Here is a 25,211-nt window from a genome sequence, read left to right as displayed (position 1 = left end):
TGCATCTTGGTTATTCTTATTCTCCCAAAAGGGAATATATAATATGTAATAGAATATTACATATATAAGTATATATAATCAATATATATAAACATATATAAAATACTTGATAGAAGTTCAAACCATTTTCCTTCAGTGGTATTGGATGCCCTTCATTCCCACCTTGTTTTGTTGTTAACTTTTCATCACACCTCACCATTGCCAGTATTTATCTTTCAAACATAGAATTGTGCTACCCAGTACAGGAGTCACTAGCCGCATATGGACATTTACATTTATGTTTGAATATAATTAAAATTAAAATGTGGCACTAGCCACATTTAAACCTTCAGTAACCACATGTGGCTAGTGACTACTCAGTTGGGCAGGGCAATATAGAATATTTCCATCGTTACAGAAAGTTCTACATAGAACTTTCTGTAAGATAGAGCCAGCTCTGGGTTGGACCACCTAGTGTAGAAGTGGTCAGCAGTCAGCAAATACATGCAGAACAAGTACATGCAATAGTCACCAAGCGCAGATTCTAATTCTGGCTCCACCACGAGGCATGTGACCTTGAACATATCACTTAATGTTGCTGAGGCTCATTTTCCTCATCCGTAAAACTGAGAAAATAAGAACTGCCCTGGGGGACTTCCCTGGTGGTCCAGTGGGTGAGACTCTGTGCTCCCAATGCAGGGGGCCCTGGTTCAATCCCTGGTCAGGGAACTAGATCCCGCATGCTGCAACTAAGAGCCCGCATGCCACAACTAAAGATCCCACATGCTGCAACTGAGTCCACATGCCACCACTAAAGATCCCACATGCCGCAACTAAGACCTGGTGCAGCCAAAATAAATAAAACTAAATTGTAAAAAAATTAACTCAAAAAAAAAATAAAAATAAGAACTGCCCTGGCTCCTTCAGTTGGTTACTTTAAAGTGTCAGTGAGAAAATATATACAAACAAAAAAGCACTTGGAAAGCTGTATGATAAAATGGAGATATAAGCTATTATCAAGTCATCTCCCTTACTGAGTTTTGGTTATATTACTAACCTGGACTTTGTTCAAGGGTGTATATATACACACATATACATTTAGATATACATGTATATGTATATAAAAACACATTGTATAATACTATAATTATGTATGTAAAATTGATTGACTTTTAAAACTCATCCTGTTGTTTTCCAGTTGGCTAGACTCCTCACGTTCCCTTATGGAGCAAGGCATCCAGGAGGATGAGCAGCTGCTGTTACGATTTAAATACTACACTTTCTTTGACTTGAATCCCAAAGTAAGATACTTTTTCTGTATTCTGTCTCTCCCTTTTTTTTTTAATGTGAATGCATGAAAGTGTAAAATTGAGTTATTTAGTTTTCAAAATTAGGATTAATTTATGTAACCTTCTGTTTAGCTCTGTAGGGTTAGACCAATAAATGTATACTGGTCTCTGGATTTTCATCTGTTTGTCTCTAGCGAGCATGGTAGGCTACCCCTGAGTTAGGGGAGTCGCTAAGGGTCTTCACTCATGGCATGTGCTGTCCCTCTCCATTCACGGTGAAGCAGGAACAAAAGGAGAGTGATTCACAGAGTTGGAGCCCTTCATGCTTAGGAAGGAGGGAGTTGTCAAGGCCCAGGTTAAAAGGGAAGGGGTTTTGGCAAAGAAGCCAGGACCTCATGATAGCACACACCTGGCTCCCCACTGCGGTGCTGAATGAGTCTTGGGTGATGAGACAGAGGGATTATCTGGATAAATAAAGACCCCCAGCTGGTTTCCAACTCTCATTTTAAGTGCACATCTCCCACCTGAAGTTTCCTAGGACAGCTGAATGGTGAAATAAGTCCTCTGAACATCTGCCCCTTCCTTGTCCCAATTCTCCCTTTTGTAGAGTTGTGAATCGGCACTTAAAGTGACCCAAAGTAGAAAACACACACTGGGTCACCAGTCCTCTGAGTGCACAGCATGATGGTATCCTTCCCATCCCAGTTCCGAGCTGACTGCTATTCTTCAATTATCACCGGGCACTTGTTCAAGGGGCCTGCCTCGGGTCACCTTTTCTGCACCCGTTCCTTCCTCATCCACGGCAGTGTTTCCGCTTCTTGTGTCACTGTGTTCTGCTTGGTCCTCATTTTATCTGGTCTCCAGAGGCCCATCTGGACTCCCACTGCTTACCTAACTGGCATCTGCTTCAAAATAAGCCCTCTTCCTTGTTTCTGTGGAGCTCTTGCTCAGTCTTTGATTGAGATCCAACTTACTGCCCATGGGCCTAGCTTGCATCTGGAGTACATCACTTCCAGTGAATCATGGTAAGAAAGCAAACTTTGGCTCTTCTTTGATAAAATCTTCAGGAGAAATTACTGTTACGGCTTCTCTTAACCAATTGTTTTGATTTTCTTAAGGGCAATGTGAATTATACAATTATTCAGGTTTTCCTTTTTGTGTTGCCTGCTAGAACCAAATCTTTACACTTTCTGTAACCTCATTTTTTAGCCTCATTCCTGACTCAGCTTTACTCTTTCCTTGCCTAGTTCCTAGGTAACTTAATCTACCTTGTTGTATGCTATCTATTCTAATAAACTGCCTTAAATTTTTTTCTGAAACTAGATAACACATAAATAAAACATACTTATGCATTTTCTAATTGCTAAGTCAGGAATGTGGCCCCAACTTATCTCTTCAGACTTGTGCCCCTGTTGTTTTATTTATTCAATTATTTATCAAACAACTACTGTGTGCCAAGAACTAAAATAGAAGTTGAGGGCCCAAAACAGCTGGACGTTAGAATAACGTTTTCAAATTTATGAAATAAAATACATAGGATTACAAAATGGAACTATATTGAACTATAGTAACCAAAATATTTTTCAAAATGGGTATAAGTAACATATCTGTTTAATTAGTTGATATCAAAGTGATGATGAATGTGAGCATTGTTTGAAAATAGCAACTGTGATGCAATATGAAAAATCTGTGATTCTGGTAGTCATGAAGTCACAAGTGCTCTGTAGTACTGTGGTTTGTGGCCTACATTCACCATGGAAGGAAATGCTAAATTTCCATTAAAAGCCAGTGCAAATGGAGGTGTAGTTTTTTCTAATCCAGGCTTATGGACCACCTGATTTAGACTCCCAAATCCAAGAATCGCAGATTCAGAAACCCTGCCCTAAGATCGCATTCCGGTCTTATTCCTTCCAGAAAGGAGCTTTTCTCTACTCTTGGTCACACTGGCCCATCTCTTCTCTGAGCCACAACTGAGTGTAATTTCAGGACTCACACCTCTAATTGTACCACATTCATGGATTTTCTCTACAAATAAGCTTCAAACTCCTTGGAGTTATGGAGCACTTCTGATATTTCCTTTACCCTCAACCCCTACGTGCTGCAAGGATGCTGGGAGAGTCAGACTTTCCTAGTCGCCTCCTCCAGGATGGGATCAGCTGGTCCTTGGAGACCCTCCTATCAATTTCCTTGCCAAGAGATTCCCCATTAAAACCCTTGCTTTGGCAATTGAGCTCAATGTTAAAAGTAAACTCAGTCATCTACTGCTTAAAATAATAGTCAGGAACATGTAAGTGACATCACAGTCAAGGAATTCAGACATGGCAGATCATCAGCATAAATATCAAACATGGAGGGGCAGTGTTAAAAATGTGTTGTCTAAAAAGTGGAAGATTAAAAGGAATCATTCTTCCAGAAGGAGACAAGAACCCGGAAGGCAAATGTTACTAGGGCTGTTGTCCTAGGCTCTTTGCCTCCAGCCCCTGCTTGCTTAATTGGTAAGGAGTTCTGTGTCCATAGCCTATGAACAAAATGTATCTGAATCTAACAGCCAAATAGCAGCTGTCAACCCAAAGGTGACAGGAAAACTCAAGCTGGTGGGATAGGACTTTGGGGTGCAGGATGATTCCCCAACCACTCTAGAGTTGTGGCAGCCCTCCCTTCTCTGCCCTCCTAAAGTACAGAGTGCTATAAATGAAACCAAGTTTAAGGCTCCTGGGTAGAGGATATAGAAACTTAAGATAGAGTTTGTGCTTTCAAAGAATCTACAATCAAATCAAGAAGAGCAAAGATAACACCCATGAAACCACTGCAAACATACAAGGTATCCTACATTTAGGAGTTAAATCATATAATAGGACCAGGGAGCTTCTCTTCTCTGGCTTTCAGAGGAAAGATCCAAGCAAGCTGTAGAGCTGAGGCAACAGGCACTGATTAAAATCTCAGATGTATGAAAGTACTAGAATACATTTCAAATATGATATACTTTAAAAATGCAAAATCCAGAATCCATAAAGAAAAGATTGGTACATTTTAATTAAAAAATGAAAATTTTATGCATGACAAAAAAACTATAAATGAAGTTAAAAAAAGTCATTGCAACACATACTACAAACAAAAGGCCAGTCTCTAATATATCAAGAGCTCTTCCAAATCAATAATAAAATACCAACAACCCAGTAGACTAATGAGCAAAGGATGTGAACACATAGTTCATAGAAAAGGAACTACAATGGCTCTTATAAGGTCTTATACTGGCAAAGATCAAAAAGTTTCATGCACTATCTTAGTTAGCAAGAGTATGGGGAAATAGGCTCTCTCATACATACACTGCTTGTAGGTCAAATTATGAATTAATCTAGCCTCTATGGAAGGCAATTTGGCAATATCTATCAGAATTACCATTCTGCATGGCTTTGACCCAGAAAATCCACCCCTTGATATTTATACCACAGTTATACTCAAATATGTGAGTTGATATGTCTGTACACAAGAACAGTTATTACATTATTTGTTTTAGGGAAAAACTGGAAACACCTAAACATCCATCAATAGGGAACTGGTTAAATACGTTATGGTCCATTCATATAGTGTTTTGATTAGGAGGAATGAATCAGCTTTCTTTTGATGGGGAGCATATTCAGGGAATATTACTGAATGAAAAAGAACAAGGTACAAAACAATCGGTAGAGAAACTACACTTTGTGGGGAACAAGGAAGGGAAAGAGACTGACTTTTTATTGTACACCCCTTGTCCCTTTTGAATTCATTCAAAATGAATTCCATCATTATATACTCTTTTGCCCCATTTAAGTGCATTTTAAAATGTGTGCATTTAAAAAAAACAAAAAAACTTTTGTGACTCCAGTAGTTTATAGTATTTTTTTAAATGTTCACTAGAGAAAAGGTACATCAGTTTTAATAAGAGGCCTAGAAGATACTAAAACTTGCTATCCAACTGGGGACTTCCCTGGTGGTCCAGTGATTAAGAATCCACCTTCCAATGCAGGGGACACAGGTTTGAGCCCTGGTCCGGGAAGATCCCACATGCTGCAGAACAACTAAGCCTGTGCACCACAACTACTGAGCCTGCGTGCCGCAACTACTGAGCCCACATGTCACAACTACTGACGCCCACACACCTAGAGCCCATGCTCTGCAACAAGAGAAGCCACCGCGATGAGAAGCCCGCACACCTAAACGAAGAGTAGCCCACGCTTGCAGCAGCTAGAGAAAACCTGTGCGCAGAAATGAAGATCCAGCACAGCCAAAATAATTAATTAATTTAAAAAACTTGCTACCCAAGTTTTTAGGGAATCACTTAAGAGTGATTAGATCCAAATAGTAATCCTTTCCTGAGAGCATGAAAACTATGGGAGGTAGGTTTTGTTATTTTTTATATTGTTGGTTGGTGGAAGGAGGGAAGGGTTTACTGAATTGACTAGATAGGGAGAAACAGGGATTCAAGCAGTGGAGTTGGCAGAAACCACGTGCTTTGGTGGTTTCTATTTTCAATTAACCAGGAGACAAAGGAAATTGAGGGCCAAGGAGAGGGCAGCAGTAGCCAGTTCCCACCAGGGAAAAATTTGTTTCTGAGTAGCTGAAACCACTGAAAGAGTTCTCAGGAAAAAAGCTTTTGGGACACCTGTTAATGAATGAACCTGTGAAGACCCAGGACCTTGTGCTGTCCCAGAGCCTCAGTGGGAATGTGAACAAGCCTCCAAAGAGGAAAATCCAGAGCTCTGTGGATGCCGCAGAGGAATCCAGGTTCCTCAGCAGGAGCCAGGCTGGCCCGGCCTCTTCTCTTGATGTTAGTCGGTAAATGCAGGCAACTCTTGTTTAACCAATATTCTGCCAAAGAGGTTTTTTTTTAATCTGGCTTGGGGTGGAGGGGAGTTAAGTATTTTTAGGTGAGAAAGCTCTTATTAAATTTTTAAAATCTTTACTGACTGCATTTGAGGGAGAAGCCTTACAGGGTAATTTAACTTACTCTCACTAAAACCCCTACAGCAGACAGAGAGGGAGAAATAGATGATTGACTGATAGATAGATAGATAGACAAATATGACAGTTTGTTAGTCCAATTCAGTTTTCGGTAACCATACATACTATTTAGATTTTGTGTTTCAGCTGTGAATTAAAGTCAGGGGCCTCTGGGGGAGTGGGTTGGGGGTTGCTTGCCTGGTTTTGTGTGCACTGTGTGTGTGGTTTGTTTAGTTGTCATGTCTTTGGATTACAGTATAATTGACATGCCATAAAATTTACCCATTGTAAGTATACAATGTGATTTTCAGTGAATTTATATAGTTGTGTAACCATCACCACAATCTAGTTTTAAAACACTTGTGTCACCCAAAAACGTTTCCTCATACCCATTTTTGGTCAGTCCCTGCCCCCAGCCCCAGCCCGCACCTGGTCTGCTTTCTGTCTTGAGTTTTGCCCTTTCTAGAAATTTCACATATGGAATCATACAGTGTGTAATCTTGTATCTGGACTCTCGGCATGATGACTTTGAAGGTTATCTGTGTTTCTGCCGGAGTGGTGTCCTATCGTGTGTATGGACACATTTGGATACACTTGTTTATCCATTTTCCAGTTGAGGGACATTGGGTTGTTTCTGGTTTGGAGCTGTTATGAATGATGCTACCATGAATGTTTTTATGCGTGTCATATTTTAGTTTGTTTTTGGAGGATTCTGGGGCAAACTCCTGAGGGTTTCTATGACACCTGTCGAAGTTCACAAAACAAGGACAGACTTTCTTAAGATTCTTATTATTCCAGCCTCCTGAAAACCACACCCCTGGATCTGCATTTGCCCTCCTTTCCAAGCAGCTTTAGAAATGCTGAGAAGGAGGGAGCCTGTGGACAGGTCACGGTCCCACTGGCCTAAGAGCAGCACCGCTTGCCAGGCTCGGGCTCACTGCGGATTTTGACCTTCCCTGTTCCTTTTTCCCTAGTGTGCATAAAGTTAATGCAAAACGAAAAACAAACTCATGCCAACCAACCCGTGATAAACCTGTTTAGGTACTCTATCTTTCTATTTCTCCCCCATGTTATCTTTAACATTATATCTTTTTTAAAGGGTACAGTAAAGTATAGCCTCAATATGAAAAAAAAAAGAAAAGAAAATCAAACATAGGAGAGTTATTGTTTAATTGGTACAGAATTCCAGTTTTGTAAGATGAAATGAGTTCTGGAGACAGATGGTGGTAATGGTTGCACAGCAACGCAAGTGTACTTAATGCCACTGAACCATACACTTAAAAATGGCTAATACTAAAAAGGAATTATTTAGAGTAAAACTGGAAAATAGTCCTTTACCATGACCTTTCTCCTGAGAACTAGCCACAGTTAACAGCTTAATGATTAATCATTCATGCAGATTTTTTCACATACATTTATAAACGTATTTTTGAACAGATTTTCAGGATCTTTTCTTCCTACATAAATAGGATCATGTATTTGCTGTGTAGCTCGCTTCTTTTTACTTCATAATATATCACAGCCATCTTTTCATGTCAGCATATGTGTCTGACTCACTTTTTTTAACCAGTACAAAATAATCAGAGGAAAGGCTATAGTTTATCAGGACATGTGGGTTGCTTGAAATTTTTCCTGTTTCAAAAACTGTGAACATTCTTGTACAAGTGTCTTTGATGAGTGCTTTGCATTTCTTTAGAATAGTAACTGTGAACATGCTCATGAAAGGGCAAAAAAAACATTTAAATATCCCACCAAAGTTCTTCCTACTGATCTCATATGTGTAAGTGCCCGTTTGCACCACATCCTCACCAATACCAGCCATTACCAGCACTTACAGCCTGGGTAAATCTCATAAGAAAATAGAAATTATGTCATCTTGTTTTTTGGGGTTTTTTCTAATAAATTTATTTATTTATTTTTGGTTGTGTTGGGTCTTCGTTGCTGTGTGCAGGCTTTCTCTAGTTGCGGTGAGTGGGGGCTACTCTTCGTTGTGGTGTGCGGGCTTCCCATTGCAGCGGCTTCTCTTGTTGTGGAGCATGGACTCTAGGCGCACGGGCTTCAGTAGCTGCAGCACGTAGGCTCAGCAGTTGTGGCGCACAGGCTTAGTTGCTCCACGGCATGTGGGATCTTCCCGGACCAGGGCTCGAACCTGTGTCCCCTGCATTGGCAGGTGGATTCTTAACCACTATGCCACCAGGGAAGCCCTATGTCTTCTTGTTTTAATTTGAATTCTCTGATTACTAGTGAGGTTGAGAATCTTTTCTAATGTTTATGTGGCCATTTTGGTTTCTTCTGTGAATTGCCTGTTGATATATATATTTGCCCCATCTTCTATTGAACTCTTTATATTTTTCGTATTTATTTATAGGAGCACTTTGTGTGTAATGGATATTACCTTTTTTTATTGCAGATATTTCCTTTCAATCTATACCTTATAAACATATAATCTTATTCAGGGGATTTTTCACTTAAAAATGTTTAGTTATTGGGCTTCCCTGGTGGCGCAGTGGTTGAGAGTCCACCTGCCGATTCAGGGGACACGGGTTCGTGCCCCGGTCTGGGAAGATCCCACATGCCGCGGAGAGGCTGGTCCCGTGAGCCATGGCCGCTGAGCCTGCGCGTCCGGAGCCTGTGCTCCGCAATGGGAGAGGGCACAACAGTGAGAGGCCCGCGTACCGCAAAAAAAAAAAAAAAAGTTTAGTTATTGATTGTCAAGTCAGCCTTATACAGCATAACCTAAAGTTTTCCTGTCTTGCTTAGAAAGGGCTTCCTTGCTGAAAAATTACAAAAAGTTTTCTCTCATGTTTCCTTCTAATAGTTTTGATTGTTATCTTTAGATTTTTTTACAACTGCTTTTAGATATATAATTCACATAATACCATGCATTTCACATACCAACATTTCACCCATTTAATATGTACAAATCGATGGTTTTTAGTATATTCACAGAGTTGTGCAACCAACACCACTATCTAATTTCAGAGCATTTTCATCATCCCACCAAGAAGTCCATCACCCATTTGGAGTCTCTTCCCATTTCCCTCCAACCCTCCTAATCCTAAGCAACCATCAGTCTACTTTCTGTCTCTATGGATTTGCTTATTCTGGACATTTCATGTAAATGGAGTTATACAATATACAAACTATGTGGTACTTTGTGACAGTTTCTTTCACTTAGCGTAGTATTTTCAAGGTCTATTCATATTGTAGCATGTATCAGTATTTCATTTCTTTTCATTGCCAAATAATATTCCATTATATATATATGTATTTATGCATTTGTCAGCTGACGGACATCTGGATTGTTTCTACTTTTTGGCTATTATGAAAAATACTGCTGTGAACATTCATGTACAAGTCTGGGTTTTGTTTTGTTTTTTTGACTTTTTAAAATTAATGTAAAATATACAAAACATAACATTTGCCATTTTAACCATTTTTAGGTCTACAATTCAGTGGCATTAAGTACATTCACAGTGTTGTGCAACTATCACCACTATTTTCAGAACTATTTCATCATCCTGTACAGAAACGCTGTACCCATTAAACAAAGCTCCCCATTCTCCCCTTCCTCCAGCCCCTAGTAACCTCTATCCTACTTCCCATCTGTATGAATTTGCCTAGTCTAGGTACTTCATGTAAGTGGAACCATACAATAATTGTCCTTTTGTGTCTGTCTGATTTCACTGAGCGTAATGTCTTCAAGGTTCATTTATGTTGTAGCATGTATCAGAATTCCTTTCCTTTTCAAGGCTGAATAATACTCCATTGTATTCCATTGTATGTATTGGATATACATTACATTTTGTTTATTCAATCATCTATTGATAGATATTTTGGTTGTTTCTAGCTTTTGGCAATTGTGAATAATGGTACTATGAACATTGGTGTAATAGTATTTGTTTGAGTCCCGGTTTTCAATTTTTTTTCAGTATATACTTATGAGTGGAATTGCTGGATCATATTCTATGTTCAACTTTTTCAGGAACTGCCAAACTGTTTCCCATGGAGGCTACACCATTTTACATTCCCACCAGCAATGCACAGGGGTTCCAGTTTGTCCACATTCTCACCAATATTTGTTATTATCTGTCCTTTAGATTAGATTTATCCTAGTGGATGTGAAGTGGTATCTCATTGTGGTTTTGCATGTTTAGATTCTTTAATCTATCTGTAATTTATGTATTTTGGATGTGTAAGATTGTTTTGTGATTTTCGATTTTTGTTCTCCAAATTGCTTGGCATTTTTACACTGTTATAGTGCTGAATTCTTTCTTCCCCTGCTGATAAAATGCCATTTTCTTTTATATTAAATTATATACATACATAGGTCTGTTGCTGGATATTGATTTACTGACATTTTGTGAATTGCTATACCAATACCACACTATTTTAGTTGCTGCCACTTTATTATATATTTTAATATCTGGGAGGACAAGTGTCTCCCCAGCATTGTTCTTTTTCAAAATGTTCTTGGAGATATTTGAACATTGTCTCTTCCAGCCCAACTTGATCAGCTTGCATGAAGTTCCACTAAAAACCCCTGTCAGATTCTGATTAGATTTACAGAGTCTATAGATCAGCCTGGGGACCCCTTCTCCTTATACTACTTATCACATAAACCATTTCACTACCTGTGTTTCCCAACAATAGAAGTGTGATAAGAAAGGGAAAATACTGGAATCTAAGATGGGTCAGTTTGGCCCCTTCAAGAAGCTCTGGAAAATATTTTGAGAAAGAAAGTTCTTAATTCAGAAGTAAAATGAGCTGGGGCAGTGGAAAGATAGAGGGGTTTCTTTCCATTACCTGAACTAAAGTTTATTGCATCTGATTAACAAGGATTGGCCTCAGTTATTCTAGATCTTTTGTACTGTGGAATGTAAATATGCCCCCTCATACATACACACACATATATCTCTTTCTTTCTCTAGTACGATGCTGTCCGAATAAACCAACTTTATGAACAAGCCAGGTGGGCCATTCTCTTAGAAGAAATTGACTGCACGGAGGAAGAAATGTTGATCTTTGCAGCACTACAGGTATGGGAACCTCGGTACCTTTCTCTGAAAGGAGACAAAGCAAATTTGTTCTCCTTAAAGTTTCATTTTCTTCATACTGATTGTTTTTCTTTGAAAAAGAGCTGAAAATGAGGGTAGTAAATTATTTAAAATATTCCTCATAACCCATCCACATGCACATCTTATGAGGCATCAGTCTTGCCGTCCTCATCTCTTCTGCACTACAAGGTCAACCAGTGATGGGAAAGAACTGAGTTGGAACATGACTAACCATAAATCTCAAAATAATTTAAATTATATTTCATTTTCCCTACATAGCTGGGGGATCTCCTTCCAGGAGATGTTCAGTATTACAGGGGAATTGTCTTCAAAGAAGAAATGGCCGATGGATTCCCTTGTGTTTATAACATTCCTAAAACCTCTGTTTTTGTTGTAGTATCACATTAGCAAACTGTCGTTGTCTACTGAAATACAGGATTTTACAAATGAGTCTGAGGTCGACGAAGTAGAAGCAGCACTTTCTAATTTGGAAGTGACCCTGGAAGGTGGAAAAGCAGACAACACTTTGGTATGAATTTTTCTGATAACTCGGAATTGTGGCTTTGCTCTGAGTGACAAACATAGATGAGTTTTTTTATTATTATAAATAAGGGAATATTTTGTCTGATTTTGAAAAATAGAAAATACTCTCTTCATCTGACAAACTTAAACCTAGCAAGAACTGACTAGCTTTTCTCAGGTCGCTCTGTAAGAGACGGTAAGGTATTTTCATCACTCTCAATGACAATTCTTTCATATTGTATTTCTTCTTAAAGATAAGCTAGCTTGTATGAGGGAAAGACTGCTGAGGGCTCCATTTCACTAGTGTGGAACATGAATTGGCCCTTTAACTTAAGTCTAGAAGAATGAGGTAGCTGTGAAAGTAGAGAAACCATATGATCTGTTGACTTAGTCATACATTTCAACTGGGCAAGGTTGGACATTGTAAAAAGTTCCTGAACCTTTTGACTTTAGTAAATAAAGAAAAACTCTCCAGTAAAGCATAAAGAAATAACACTGTTTTATCATCTTTATTGCCCCTTATCCAAGAAATGTGGCTGAATGTCAGCTTTATAATTGCAATGCCCCTCCTTGTTTGATTCATTCTTTGGGAGCCACTCTTTTGTATAACTTCTTCAGTCATTAGTTTAATCACATTGAATCAGAGAGGTAGAGTCATTGTAATTGGCTATAAATAGTAATAGATAAAAATGAGTCATTATATAGTTTTGTATTTAATGTGTGTTCTATTATGGTTAAATTCCTTAAAATAGGAAATTGGTATCATGCCAAAGCAAATACTTCATACAAACTGAATTCCCAGGTTCTGTAGAGATTCAGGCCCTGAATCACATTTATTAGAGACATGGGCCCCATGAAACTGGACTTCTCTTTTGTCTACATCCTCCACTAAATACTTACAATGGAAAAGTCATCCTTCTTAGAATGAATAAAAAATTCCCTTCTCACCTCCCTCAGTATTTTTATTTGATGCCAAACAATAGTCTTTTCAGTTTGAAAAAAGGCACCAACCTACACTGCAGAATGAACTTTGAACGAGATTCCTTCTGAGAGTTTAATCAGTGAACTAGATATAGCAAGACTTATCCACTCTGATGTAAACATTGTAAAATATTTTGTTTATACATAAAAGTAGTAGTTTTTTTATAAATTTATTTCTTTTATTTATTTCTTTTTGGCTGCGTTGGGTCTTTGTTGCTGCACGTGGGCTTTCTCTAGTTGCAGCTATCAGGGGCTACTCTACATCGCGGTATGCAGGATTCTCATCGTGGTGGCTTCTCTTGTTGAGTAGCATGGGCTCTAGGCACGCGGGCTTCAGTAGTTGTGGCACGTGGGCTCAGTAGTTGTGGTGCACGGGCTTAGTTGCTCTGCGGCATGCGGGATCTTCCCAGACCAGAGCTCGAACCCGTGTCCCCTGCATTGGCAGGTGGATTCTTAACCACTGCACAACCAGGGAAGCCCCAAATTAGTAGTTTCTAACTCAAATTTTTAACTTGAGTGATAGTGTGTGGTAGTTTTTAAAATCTTTTTTCATTTGTGTAATATATGACACAGAAAAGTAAAAAATACAAAAACGTACAGCTTAACAAATTAGTATTAATTTATCACCCAAGTTACCACCCAAATCAAGAACTAGAACTTTACCAATCACCCCAGAAGTCCCACATGTGCCCGATCCTAGTCCTAACCCTCCCCCACCTCACCCCCAAGGTAACAACTGGAAATGTAGCTGGTGTGACTGAGGAACTGAGTTTTTCAATTTATTTAATTTTAATTAATTCTAATGTAAATAGCTACACATGGCGGGTGGCTACAGTGTGGGACAGCGCAGGTACAGAGTATCAGCACCACCTGTCTAATTACTGCCTGTCAAATGTTATCTGCTTTTCCTCAGGAGGACATTACTGATATCCCTAAACTTGCAGATAATCTCAGATTATTTAGGTAAGTCACCCTTGAAGAGGAAAGAAGTTACACAAAATCTTGCAGGTAAAGAGTCTAGGAGTTTAAATTGAACATCCATTAGGCAGGTTCATTGTTCAAAGGTAGGAGCATGAGCTTTGGCATCAGGCAATGGATGGAGTCCTAGCTCCACTATGCACATCAGCTGGGTGACCTCAGGTATTGTCCTTATGTCCCTGAGCCTCAGTTTCCTGATCTATAAAGTGGGGATATACCTTCCCTTAGGCTTGTTGGGAGAATTAAATTAGATGATGCATATGAAGCATTGAGCATGGTGCCTGGCTCATTAAATGGTGGTGTAAACACGGCTGGTGTCAGTGATACTGAACACATATGCCAGACTGGAATTCTTTCTATGGTCCACCTGCTCAGGACTCTCACACTATTTGAAAGCTCTTTCATGGTTTAAAAATCAGTTGTCTCTAGAACTTTGATCCTGGGCTTATAGAGAGTAGTCACCTTAGTTTATCTACCTTCACCTGTTAAAGTATTTCTGATAAACTCCCCAGTCACCTCAGGTCAATCTGAAACTGTTAAAAAGGCGGAGAAGTTTTTTACCTTCTTCATGGGAAGAAAGGGCTGCCACATTTGTGATGGTGCCAAGGTGGGTTAGGATGAAAAGAGTAGGGTCCTTTTGAAGTTCTATCAGTTACTTTATGGTTTGTTGACTTTTCTTAACAAGCTGACACTTCACTGAGTCAGTTGGCTTGAAAAGAAACACAAGTCGCTTTTTTTAACATATGATGCAAAGAAAGACTTGGAAAGAATGAACAATGAATCAGCTATAAATGAGAAACAAGCGTCTGAAGGTAACAATATTTGTCACTGGGTTTCTACAAGGTTTTTTTTTTTAGTGTGATTTTAGCAGATGGTTCCAAACAATAGGGTCATTCATTTAACTTCCGTGGCATAAATAGTTGCAACCATGCATATTGTTATAGTCAGAGCTACAGAAAAAAAATAAGGATTTGAATCCACAAATATATCTTAATAAATTATTAATAATTGTTCTTAAAAGAAATTCAGTTGCCATTTTCTCTATATAGAGCAAATTGAGCTCTTCACAAACCAAATAATGACAATATTCTTCCTATAGATGTTTTTGATGAAGGAAGCGATATCCTGAAACTAAGCCCTGAATCCGTATCACTTTAGGGTGATTATTATGCTAAAACTCACAAAGTTGTCCTCATATTTCACCAGTGGCCACTTTATCTACCAAAGGTTTCAAGGCATTGAATGTATAATATAATATGGTTTCTGGAAGAAAATAATAAAGGAGGAAGGGGGGGGATGAAACAGAAAAGGAGAAGGGAAGGGAGGAAAGATGTTGGAGAGTGGAGCTCTGCTGCTAGTGGGTGTGTGACCCTTATAGACCCTTCATTTCTCTGGGCCTCCTTTCCTCAGCAGGAGAAGAGCATTGAACTAATCCTTTGATTTTTAATTTTTTTTTTCTTTGACAGTGAAGCTCTTTTTTTCCCCCTAAACACATCTATTGAACCACTATATAAATAGTGAACTTCACTTCCTAGCAACATGGCCTCTGATCTGATGCAAATCTCAGTCTCACTATAAATTCATTTGAATGTTGGGTAAGATAAAAAGAATTGTCAATACAAAGTTGATCTTGAAGTGAGACTGGGAAATCTCAGCTTGCAGGAAACGAAGAGGGAACTAGTTCTACAAATGAAGCTTCAGCTGCACAGGGGGATTTGGCCATGAACATTGATTCTCATGGCTCAGGGCTGGAATTTTAATCCCCACACAGGATTCAAGGTGGGGTTGCCTCCTGTAAAGTTATGAGCCAGGACTGAAGCTGCTGCCTAAAGCCAGAAACTTGCAAGAGCTGCCTTCTCTGCTTAACAGGGAGTAGAAAAACTGCCCATCAGTCAAAGGAAGAGTAAGTTCATCCTTGCATAGAGTGCTGTGTGGGGAGATGAAATGTCTCTTGAAAAGTCAGAGCCAAGGTCTGTGCCACACACAGATGTAGATCTAAATTTAAATGTCTTATATGATAAGAGAATTCTGAAAAATAAAACACAAACTGGTCCAGAACCACAAAAGCTATGAAACCCTAGCAAATGTAATTGCAAAAATACTTGGAGGGAAATATTCACAATCTAGCATGCGTGGACCTTCTACAGAAAACAGCAACACCCCCAAAACAAACAAACAAACAACCTCCCAATAAAAATTACTAACCATGTGAGTTCATGAACCACCATAAAGAAGTCAGTAGGCCCAGTAAATAAGAGGATTAGCCATTTTAATAATTTTAGGTAATAGAACAACCTGAAGAAACCATAAAATGAGTACGTTTAGAATCATTAAGTACATTGAAAGGTAAAAATTGTAATGAAAGGCAGTATTAGAAACTCTAAAAAAGAAAAATATAGTCATAGAAATTAAAAATTGAATACATGTATTAAACATCAAGTTCAAAACACAAAGAGAGGACTTAGAAAGGTAGAATTGGAAGATATGGTATAGATAGAATGAGAAGGTTCAACTAGGAGTTTCAGAAGGAAAAAAAGGGGAGAAGCAAACATTCCAAAGAGAATGCTTATTTTCCATAATTGTTGAAGACAAACTCCTTAAATTCAAGAATCACAAATCCCAACAAAATAAATCAGTATAAACGTACATCTTGGTGTGGCCAACCATTGGTAAGAGAAAGTCTTTAAAGTCAAAGAGAAGAGATAGATTTCCTATAAAGGAAAAACTGTTCTTGTTGGCTGGAAGATATCTTGAAAGGGCTAAGAGAAGATAACAATCAATCTAGAACTTTATGTCCAATCTCTCAACATTTTACTTGCTACAAACCCTTAAATATAAATCAGGCAAGATACAATCCTAATAGTCAATTACATATTTAATAAAAACAATGATTTATCCCCAAACTGTAAGGTGTAACCACTGTTGGAGAGACTACCTTGGAATAAATGGCTCCACAGCAGGGTTATAGGGAGAGGTTACAAATAAAACTCATTCATGGAGTCATTCATAATCAAGTTACTGTAGCAAAGAAGTTCCAGTCAGACATACCCAATGTGCTACAGAAGACTGTCAGTGTGATTTAGTTCATAAATAAGAGACTCTTAAATTTGGTAGGATCTTTACAGTATTTTTAAAGAGATGGAGGGTGACTATGAAAATCTTTGGTCCTACTCTAAGGCTCACTGGTTATCACATGCAAAATTACCTGTAAGAGTTATACTTAAAAAAAAAAAAAAAGAGGGACTTGCCTGGTGGCTCACTGGTTAAAAACCCACCTGCCACTGCAGGGGACACAGGCTCGATCCCTGGTCTGGGAAGATCCCACATGCCACGGAGCAACTAAGTCCAAGAGCCACAACTACTGGGCCCACGTGCTGCAACTACTGAAGCCCATGCCCCTAGAACCCGTGTTCTGCAATGAGAAGTCACTGCAATGTGAAGCCTGCTACCGCAACGAAGAGTAGCCCCTGCTCACTGCAACTAGAGAAAGCCTGCGCACAGGAACGAAGACCCAACGCAGCCAAAAAAAAAAAAAAAAAAAAAAAGTTCCAAATCTATGACCTCTCTGTGATGATAAGTGGCCATCAGTAGTGAGCCTCCAGATACTTTCAAAATAATAAATGCACTTAATCTGTCATTTAGGAAAAGGTGATTGTAAAATGAGTGAGAAAATAACAGTTTTTGAAAGATATTAATGCTGTGAAGAGAACATTTTGGGTTTTGGGGGGGGATTTTTTGCTTTTGCTTTTTTTAACATCTTTATTGGAGTAAAATTGCTTTACAATGGTGTGTTAGTTTCTGCTTTATAACAAAGTGAATCAGTTATACATATACATATGTTCCCATATCTCTTCCCTCTTGCATCTCCCTCCCTCCCACACTCCCTATCCCACCCCTCTAGGTGGTCACAAACCACCTAGCTGATCTCCCTGTGCTATGCGGCTGCTTCCCACTAGCTATCTGTTTTACGTTTGGTAGTGTATATATGTCAATGCACTTTCTCAAAGCTTACCCTGCCCCCTCCCCATATCCTCAAGTCCAGGCTCTAGTAGGTCTGTGTCTTTATTCCCGTCTTACCCCTAGGTTCTTCATGACCTTTTCTTTTTTTCTTAGATTCCATATATATGAGTTAGCATACAGCATTTGCTTTTCTCTTTCTGACTTACTTCACTCTGTATGAAAGACTCTAGGTCCATCCACCTCACTACAAATCTCTCAATTTCGTTTCTTTTCTGGCTATGTAATATTCCATTGTATATATGTGCCACATCTTCTTTATCCATTCATCTGTTGATGGACACTTAGGTTGCTTCCATGTCCTGGCTATTGTAAATAGAGCTGCAATGAACATTTTGGAACATGACTCTTTTTGAATTATGGTTTTCTCAGGGTATATGCCCAGTAGTGGGATTGCTGGGTCATATGGTAGTTCTATTTTAGTTTTTTAAGGAACCTCCACACTGTTCTCCATAGTGGCTGTATCAATTTATATTCCCACCAACAGTGCAAGAGTGTTCCCTTTTCTCCACACCCTCTCCAGCATTTACTGTTTGCAGATTTTCTGATGATGGCCATTCTGACCGGTGTGAGGTGATACCTCATTGTAGTTTTGATATGCATTTCTCTAATGATTAGTGATGTTGAGAATTCTTTCATGTGTCTGTTGGCAATCTGTATATCTTCTTTGGGGAAAAGTCTATTTAGCTCGTCTGCCCGTTTGTGGATTAGGTTGTTTTTTTTTTGTCATTGAGCTGCATGAGCTGCTTGTAAATCTTGGAAATTAATCCTTTGTCAGTTGCTTCATTTGCAAATATTTTCTCCCATTCTGAGGGTTACCTTTTCGTCTTGTTTATGGTTTCCTTTACTATGCAAAAGCTTTGAAGTTTCATTAGATCCCATTTGTTTGTTTTTATTTCCATCTTCCTAGGAGGTGAATCAAAAAGGATCTTGCTGTGATTTCTGTCATAGAGTGTTCTGCCTATGTTTTCCTATAAGAGTTTGATAGTGTCTGGCCTTACATTTAGGCCTTTAATCCATTTTGAGTTTATTTTTGTGTCTGGTGTTAGGAAAATTTCTAATTTCATACTTTTACATGTACCTATCCAGTTTTCCCAGCACCACTTATTGAAGAGGCTGTCTTTTCTCCACTGTATATTCTTGCCTCCTTTATCAAAGATAAGGTGACCATATGTGCGTGGGTTTGTCTCTGGGCTTTCTATCCTGTTCCATTGATCTATATTTCTGTTTTTGTGCCAGTACCATACTGTCTTGATTACTGTAGCTTTGTAGTATAGTCTGACGTCAGGAAACCTGATTCCTCCAGCTCCATTTTTCGTTCTCAAGATTGCTTTGGCTATTTGGGGTCTTTTGTGTTTCCATACAAATTGTGAAATTTTTTGTTCTAGTTTTGTGAAAAATGCCATTGGTAGTTTGATAGGGATTGCATTGAATCTGTAGATTACTTTGGGTAGTATAGTCATTTTCACAATGTTGATTCTTCCAATCCAAGAACATGGTATATCTCTCCATCTATTTGTATCATCTTTAATTTCTTTCATCAGTGTCTTATAATTTTCCGCATACAGGTCTTTTGTCTACTTAGTTTATTCCTAGATATTTTATTATTTTTGTTGCAATGGGAAATGGCAGTGTTTTCTTAATTTCACTTCCAGATTTTTCATCATTAGGAATGACAGAGATTTCTGTGCATTAATGTTGTATCCTGCTACTTTACCAAATTCATTGATTAGCTCTCGAAGTTTCCTGTCAGCATCTTTAGGATTCTCTATGTAGAGTATCATGTCATCTGCAAACAGTGACAGCTTTACTTCTTTTTTTTCCAATTTGGATTCCTTTTATTTCCTTTTCTTCTCTGTTTTCTGTGGCTAAAACCTCCAAAACTATGTTGAATAAGAGTGCTGAGAGTGGGCAACCTTGCCTTGTTCCTGATCTTAGTGGAAATGGTTTCAGTTTTTCATCATTGAGGACAATGTTGGCTGTGGGTTTGTTATATATGGCCTTTATTATGGTGAGGAAAGTTTACTCTAGGCCTACTTTCTGCAGGGTTTTTATCATAAATGGGTGTTGAATTTTGTCGAAAGCTTTCTCTGCATCTATTGAGATGATCATATGGTTTTTCTCCTTCAATTTGTTAATATGGTGTATCACGTTGATTGATTTGTGTATATTGAAGAATCCTTGCATTCCTGGAATAAACCCCACTTGATCATGGTGTATGATCCTATTAATGTGCTGTTGGATTCTGTTTGCTTGTATTTTGTTGAAGATTTTTACATCTATGTTCATCAGTGATATTGGCCTATAGTTTTCTTTATTTGGGACATCTTTGTCTGGTTTTGGTATCAGGGTGATGGTGACCTTGTAGAATGAGTTTGGGAGTGTTCCTCCCTCTGCCATATTTTGGAAGAGTTTGAGGATAGGTGTTAGCTCTTTTCTAAATGTTTGATAGAATTTGCCTGTGAAGCCATCTGGTCCTGGGCTTTTGTTGTTGGAAGATTTTTAATCACAGTTTCAATTTCAGTGCTTGTGATTGGTCTGTTCGTATTTTCTATTTCTTCCTGGTTCAGTCTCGGCAGGTGCTGTCTACAAGAGACCCACTTCAGACCTAGGGACACATACAGACTGAAAGTGAGGGGATGGAAAAAGATATTCTATGCAAATGGAAATCAAAAGAAAGCCAGAGTAGCAATTCTCATATCAGACAAAATAGACTTTAAAATAAAGACTACTACAAGAGACAAAGAATGACACTACATAATGATCAAGAGATCGATCCAAGAAGAAGATATAACAATTGTAAATATTTATGCACCCACATAGGAGCACCTAAATACATAAGGAAAATGCTAACAGCCATAATAGGGGAAATCGACAGTACCACAATCATAGTAGGGGACTTTAACACCCCACTTTCACCAATGGACAGATCATCCAAAATGTAAATAAATAAGGAAACACCAGCTTTAAATGAAACATTAAACAAGATGGACTGAATTGATATTTATAGGACATTCCTTCCAAAAACAACAGAATAGACATTTTTCTCAAGTGCTCATGGAATATTCTCCAGAATAGATCATATCTTGGGTCACAAATCAAGCCTTGGTAAACTTGAGAAAATTGAAATTGTATGAAGTATCTTTTCCGACCACAACGCTATGAGACTAGATATCAATTACAGGAAAAGATCTGTAAAAAGTACAAACACATGGAGGCTAAACAATACACTACTTAATAATCAAGTGATCACTGAAGAAATCAAAGAGGAAATCAAAAAATAACTAGAAACAAATGACAATGGAGACACAATGACCCAAAACCTATGGGATGCAGCAACAGCAGTTCTAAGAGGGAAGTTTATAGCAATACAGTTCTACCTTAAGAAACAGGAAACATCTCAAATAAACAACCTAACCTTGCACCTAAAGCAATTAGAGAAAGAAGAACAAAAAGCCCCCAAAGTTAGCAGAAGAAAAGAAATCATAAAGATCAGATCAGAAATAAATGAAAAAGAAATGAAGGAAATGATAGCAAAGATCAATAAAACTAAAAGCTGGTTCTTTGAGCAGATAAACAAAATTGATAAACCGCTAGCCAGACTCATCAGGAATAAAAAGGGAGAAGACTCAAATCAATAGAATTAGAAATGAAAAAGGAGAAGAAACAACTGGCACTGCAGAAATACAAAGGATCATGAGAGATTACTACAAGCAACTCTATGCCATGAAAATGGACCACCTGCAAGAAATGGACAAATTTTTTGAAATGCACAACCTGCTGAGACTGAACCAGGGAGAAATAGAAAATATGAACAGACCAGTCACAAGCACTGAGATTGAAACTGTGATTAAATATCTTCCAACAGACAAAAGCCCAGGACCAGGTGGCTTCACAGGCGAATTCTATCAAACGTTTAGAGAAGAGCTAACGCCTATCCTTCTCAAACTCTTCCAAAGTAAAGCAGAGGAACACTCCCAAACTCATTCTACGAGGCCACCATCACCCTGATACCAAAACCAGACAAAGATGTCACAAAGAAAGAAAACTACAGGCCAATATCACTGATGAACATAGATGCAAAAATCCTCAACAAAATACTAGCAAACAGAATCCAACAGCACATTAAAAGGATCATACACCATGATCAAGTGGGGTTTATTCCAGGAATGCAAGGATTCTTCAATATGCGCTAATCAATCAACGTGATACACCATATTAACAAATTGTAGGAGAAAAACTATATGATCATCTTAATAGATGCAGAAAAAGCTTTCGACAAAATTCAACACCAATTTATGATAAAAACCCTGCAGAAAGTAGGCATAGAGGGAACTTTCCTCAACATAATAAAGGCCATATGTGACAAACCCACAGCCAACTTTGTCCTTAATGGTGAAAAACTGAAACCATTTCCACTAAGATCAGGAAAAAGACAAGGTTGCCCACTCTCAGCACTCTTATTCAAGATAGTTTGGGAAGTTTTAGCCACAGCAATCAGAGAAGAAAAAGAAATAAAAGGAATCCAAATCAGAAAAGAAGAAGTAAAGCTGTCACTGTTTGCAGATGACATGATACTCTACATAGAGAATCCTAAAGATGCTGCCAGAAAACTACGAAAGCTCATCAGTGAATTTGGTAAAGTAGCAGGATACAAAATTAATGCACAGAAATCTCTGGCATTCCTATACACTAATGATGAAAAATCTGAAAGTGAAATTAAGAAAACACTCCCATTTACCATTGCAACAGAAAGAATAAAATATCTCAGAATAAACCTATCTAAAAGACCTGTATGCAGAAAATTATAAGACACTGATGAAGAGAACATTTTGAAACAATTATTTGGAAATGTTTCCATTGCCACAGTGTTGCCAATAATGATACTGCCTATTAAAACAATATTATCTGCTCACCTTTAAAACCTGGAAACAGAATTTTTCTGTGTTAAAGCATCCAAATTAAGAGTGATAGTGTATTTTAAACCCACTTATTAAAAATATTAAAGAGCAACGTATCCTGATCAATTTGCATATGTGAATTATTGACATCAGCGAAGATGGAAATTAGCAGCCTTGTTTCAACAAAAACCTTCACAAACAGGTAGACGGCATTAAAATATGAACAGTGTGATTTAGTAAACATGGCCAACAGTGTGCTTCCTCCACTGGGGTTTGTATAACTGAGCAATGACCTCCCTTCTTGAAACAAACCAAACTTTTCACATATATTTATTTTTAATTTAGGTTTATATAAGTTTTGTAATGTATATATTGTAATATATTACAAATAAATAATTGTAAATATGTTAGGGGGTAGGTACTCAAAATATTTTAAGGATTGAGTGTGCCACATTTTAGTTTGGAGATCACTGGTCTGGAGTTGTGTTTCTCAAACGAGGGAACCATGTTTGGAAAGGTTACTTAAAATGAAGATGCCTGGGCCCTAACCTGGACCTGCTGAATAGGAAGGATTCTCTGGGACTGGGCCCAGGCTTGTATATCTTCAACAAGTTCCCTCCCAATTCTGATGAACACCAGAATTTGAGAACCATTTTTCTAGAAAATAAAGCCCAGCTCCTTAGGTGGACATTCAGAGTCCCACCGTGGCCCTCGTCTGCTTGCTGTTCTGGTCCCCATCAGCCCCACACATGGAAATGCTGTAACCTCAGAAACTGCCTCTTTGCCCATTTCCATGGCTCAGCCCGGCACCCAGCATGAGGCAGATGTCCAAGAAGTGTTGACCCAACTCCTACCAGCAAGGTGCCAGGCTCTGACTCGTCCCTGCATTTTGCACATGCAGTTGCCTGAACTCTTTTTTTTTTTTTAATTTTATTTATTTTTGGCTGTGTTGGGTTTTTGTTGCTGCATGTGAGCTTCCTCTAGTTGTGGTGAGTGGGGGCTACGCTTCGTTGCGGTGTGCAGGCTTCTCATTGCTGTGGCTTCTCTTGTTGCGGAACACGGGCTCTAGGCACATGGGCTTCAGTAGTTGCAGCACGCAGGCTCAGTAGTTGTGGCACACGGGCTTAGTTACTCCATGACATGTGGGATCTTCCCAGACCAGGGATCAAACCCATGTCCCCTGCATTGGCAGGTGGATTCTTAACCACTGCACCACCAGGGAAGTCCCTGAACTTTTCTTTTTGAAATTTCTTTTCCCTGTTCCTCCCATCAAATTCTTATTGATCCTTCATTCTATGTTTAAATGTTGTGTACTCTGTTACTCACCACTCCTATGTCCTTGTGGTATGACTTACCACGTTTTATTATATTTATTTACTTATACATTTCCCTCTTTTAATTACAAGCTCCATGAGTATTTGACACTGTCTCTTTTCTTTTTTTTTTTTTGTCATACTTCAGATAACATTTATTGATTGCTTGTTTTGTTTTTTGGTTTTCTGAAATTTATTTTTATTGAGATAACATTGATTTATATTATATGTTTCATATGTACAACATTATATTTCTACTCCTGTATACCCTACAGTGTGCTCACCACCAAAAATTTAGTTTCTATCCATCACCATACAGTTGATCCCCTTTACCCATTTTGCCACCCCTGCCCCACCCCTACCCCTCTAGTAACTACTACTCTGATCTCTGTTATCTAGGTGTTTGTTTTGGTTTGGTTTGGTTTGTTCATTTATTTTGTCTTTTGTTTTTTTATTAGTTCTTTGTATTCCACACATGAGTGAAATCATATGGTATTTGTCTTTCTCTGTCTGACTTATTTCACTTAACATAATACCCTCAAAGTCCATCCATGTGGCCACAAATGGCAAGATTTCATTCTATTTTGTGGCTAATATTCCATTGTGAATATATATGTATATATTCATATACATATACATACCACATCTTCTTTATCTGTTCATTTATCGATGGACGCTTTGGTTGTTTCCATATCTTGGCAATAAATAATGCCACAGTGAACATAAAGGTGTATATATCTTTCCAAATTAGTGTTCTCGTATTCTATGGATAAATACCCAGAAATGAAATTGCTGGGTTATATGGTAGTTCTATTCTTAATTTTTTGAGGAATCTCCATATTTTTTTCCATGGTGGCTACACTGGTTTGCATTCCTACCAACAGCGTATGAGGGTTCCCTTTTCTCCACAACCTCACCAATACTTGTTATTTCTTGTATTTTTTATAATAGCCAATCTAACAGGCATGAGATGATTTTAACCTTGTAGTTTTGATTTGCATTTCCCTAATAATTAGTGATGTTGAACATCTTTTCATGTACCTGTTGGCCACCTGTATGTCTTTGGGAAAATGTCTATTCAGCTCCTCTGCCCGGTTTTTAATTGGGTTGTTTGTTTTTTGTTGTTGTTGAGTTGTATGAGCTCTTTATATATTTTGGATATTAATGCCTTATTGGATATACCATTTGCAAACA

The 25,211-nt window shown here is 38.3% G+C and overlaps 1 protein-coding gene across 1 annotated transcript in view; it reads left to right on the top strand.

The window, feature by feature from the left end:
* FERMT1 (fermitin family member 1) overlaps positions 1–25,211 on the top strand; it is a 66,182-nt gene that overhangs the window by 27,917 nt on the left and 13,054 nt on the right. Inside the window, exons 6-9 of the mRNA XM_029221832.1 lie at positions 1,178–1,280; positions 11,180–11,287; positions 11,703–11,834; positions 13,722–13,771. Of these exons, the coding sequence (XP_029077665.1) occupies positions 1,178–1,280; positions 11,180–11,287; positions 11,703–11,834; positions 13,722–13,771 (393 nt within the window). The remainder of the gene's footprint in view (positions 1–1,177; positions 1,281–11,179; positions 11,288–11,702; positions 11,835–13,721; positions 13,772–25,211) is intronic.

Source organism: Monodon monoceros, unplaced genomic scaffold, assembly GCF_005190385.1.
Source record: "Monodon monoceros isolate NGI ecotype Baffin Bay Population unplaced genomic scaffold, NGI_Narwhal_1 Super_Scaffold_13, whole genome shotgun sequence".
Classification (NCBI taxonomy): domain Eukaryota; kingdom Metazoa; phylum Chordata; class Mammalia; order Artiodactyla; family Monodontidae; genus Monodon; species Monodon monoceros.
This window is presented reverse-complemented; position numbering and strand designations above follow the sequence as displayed.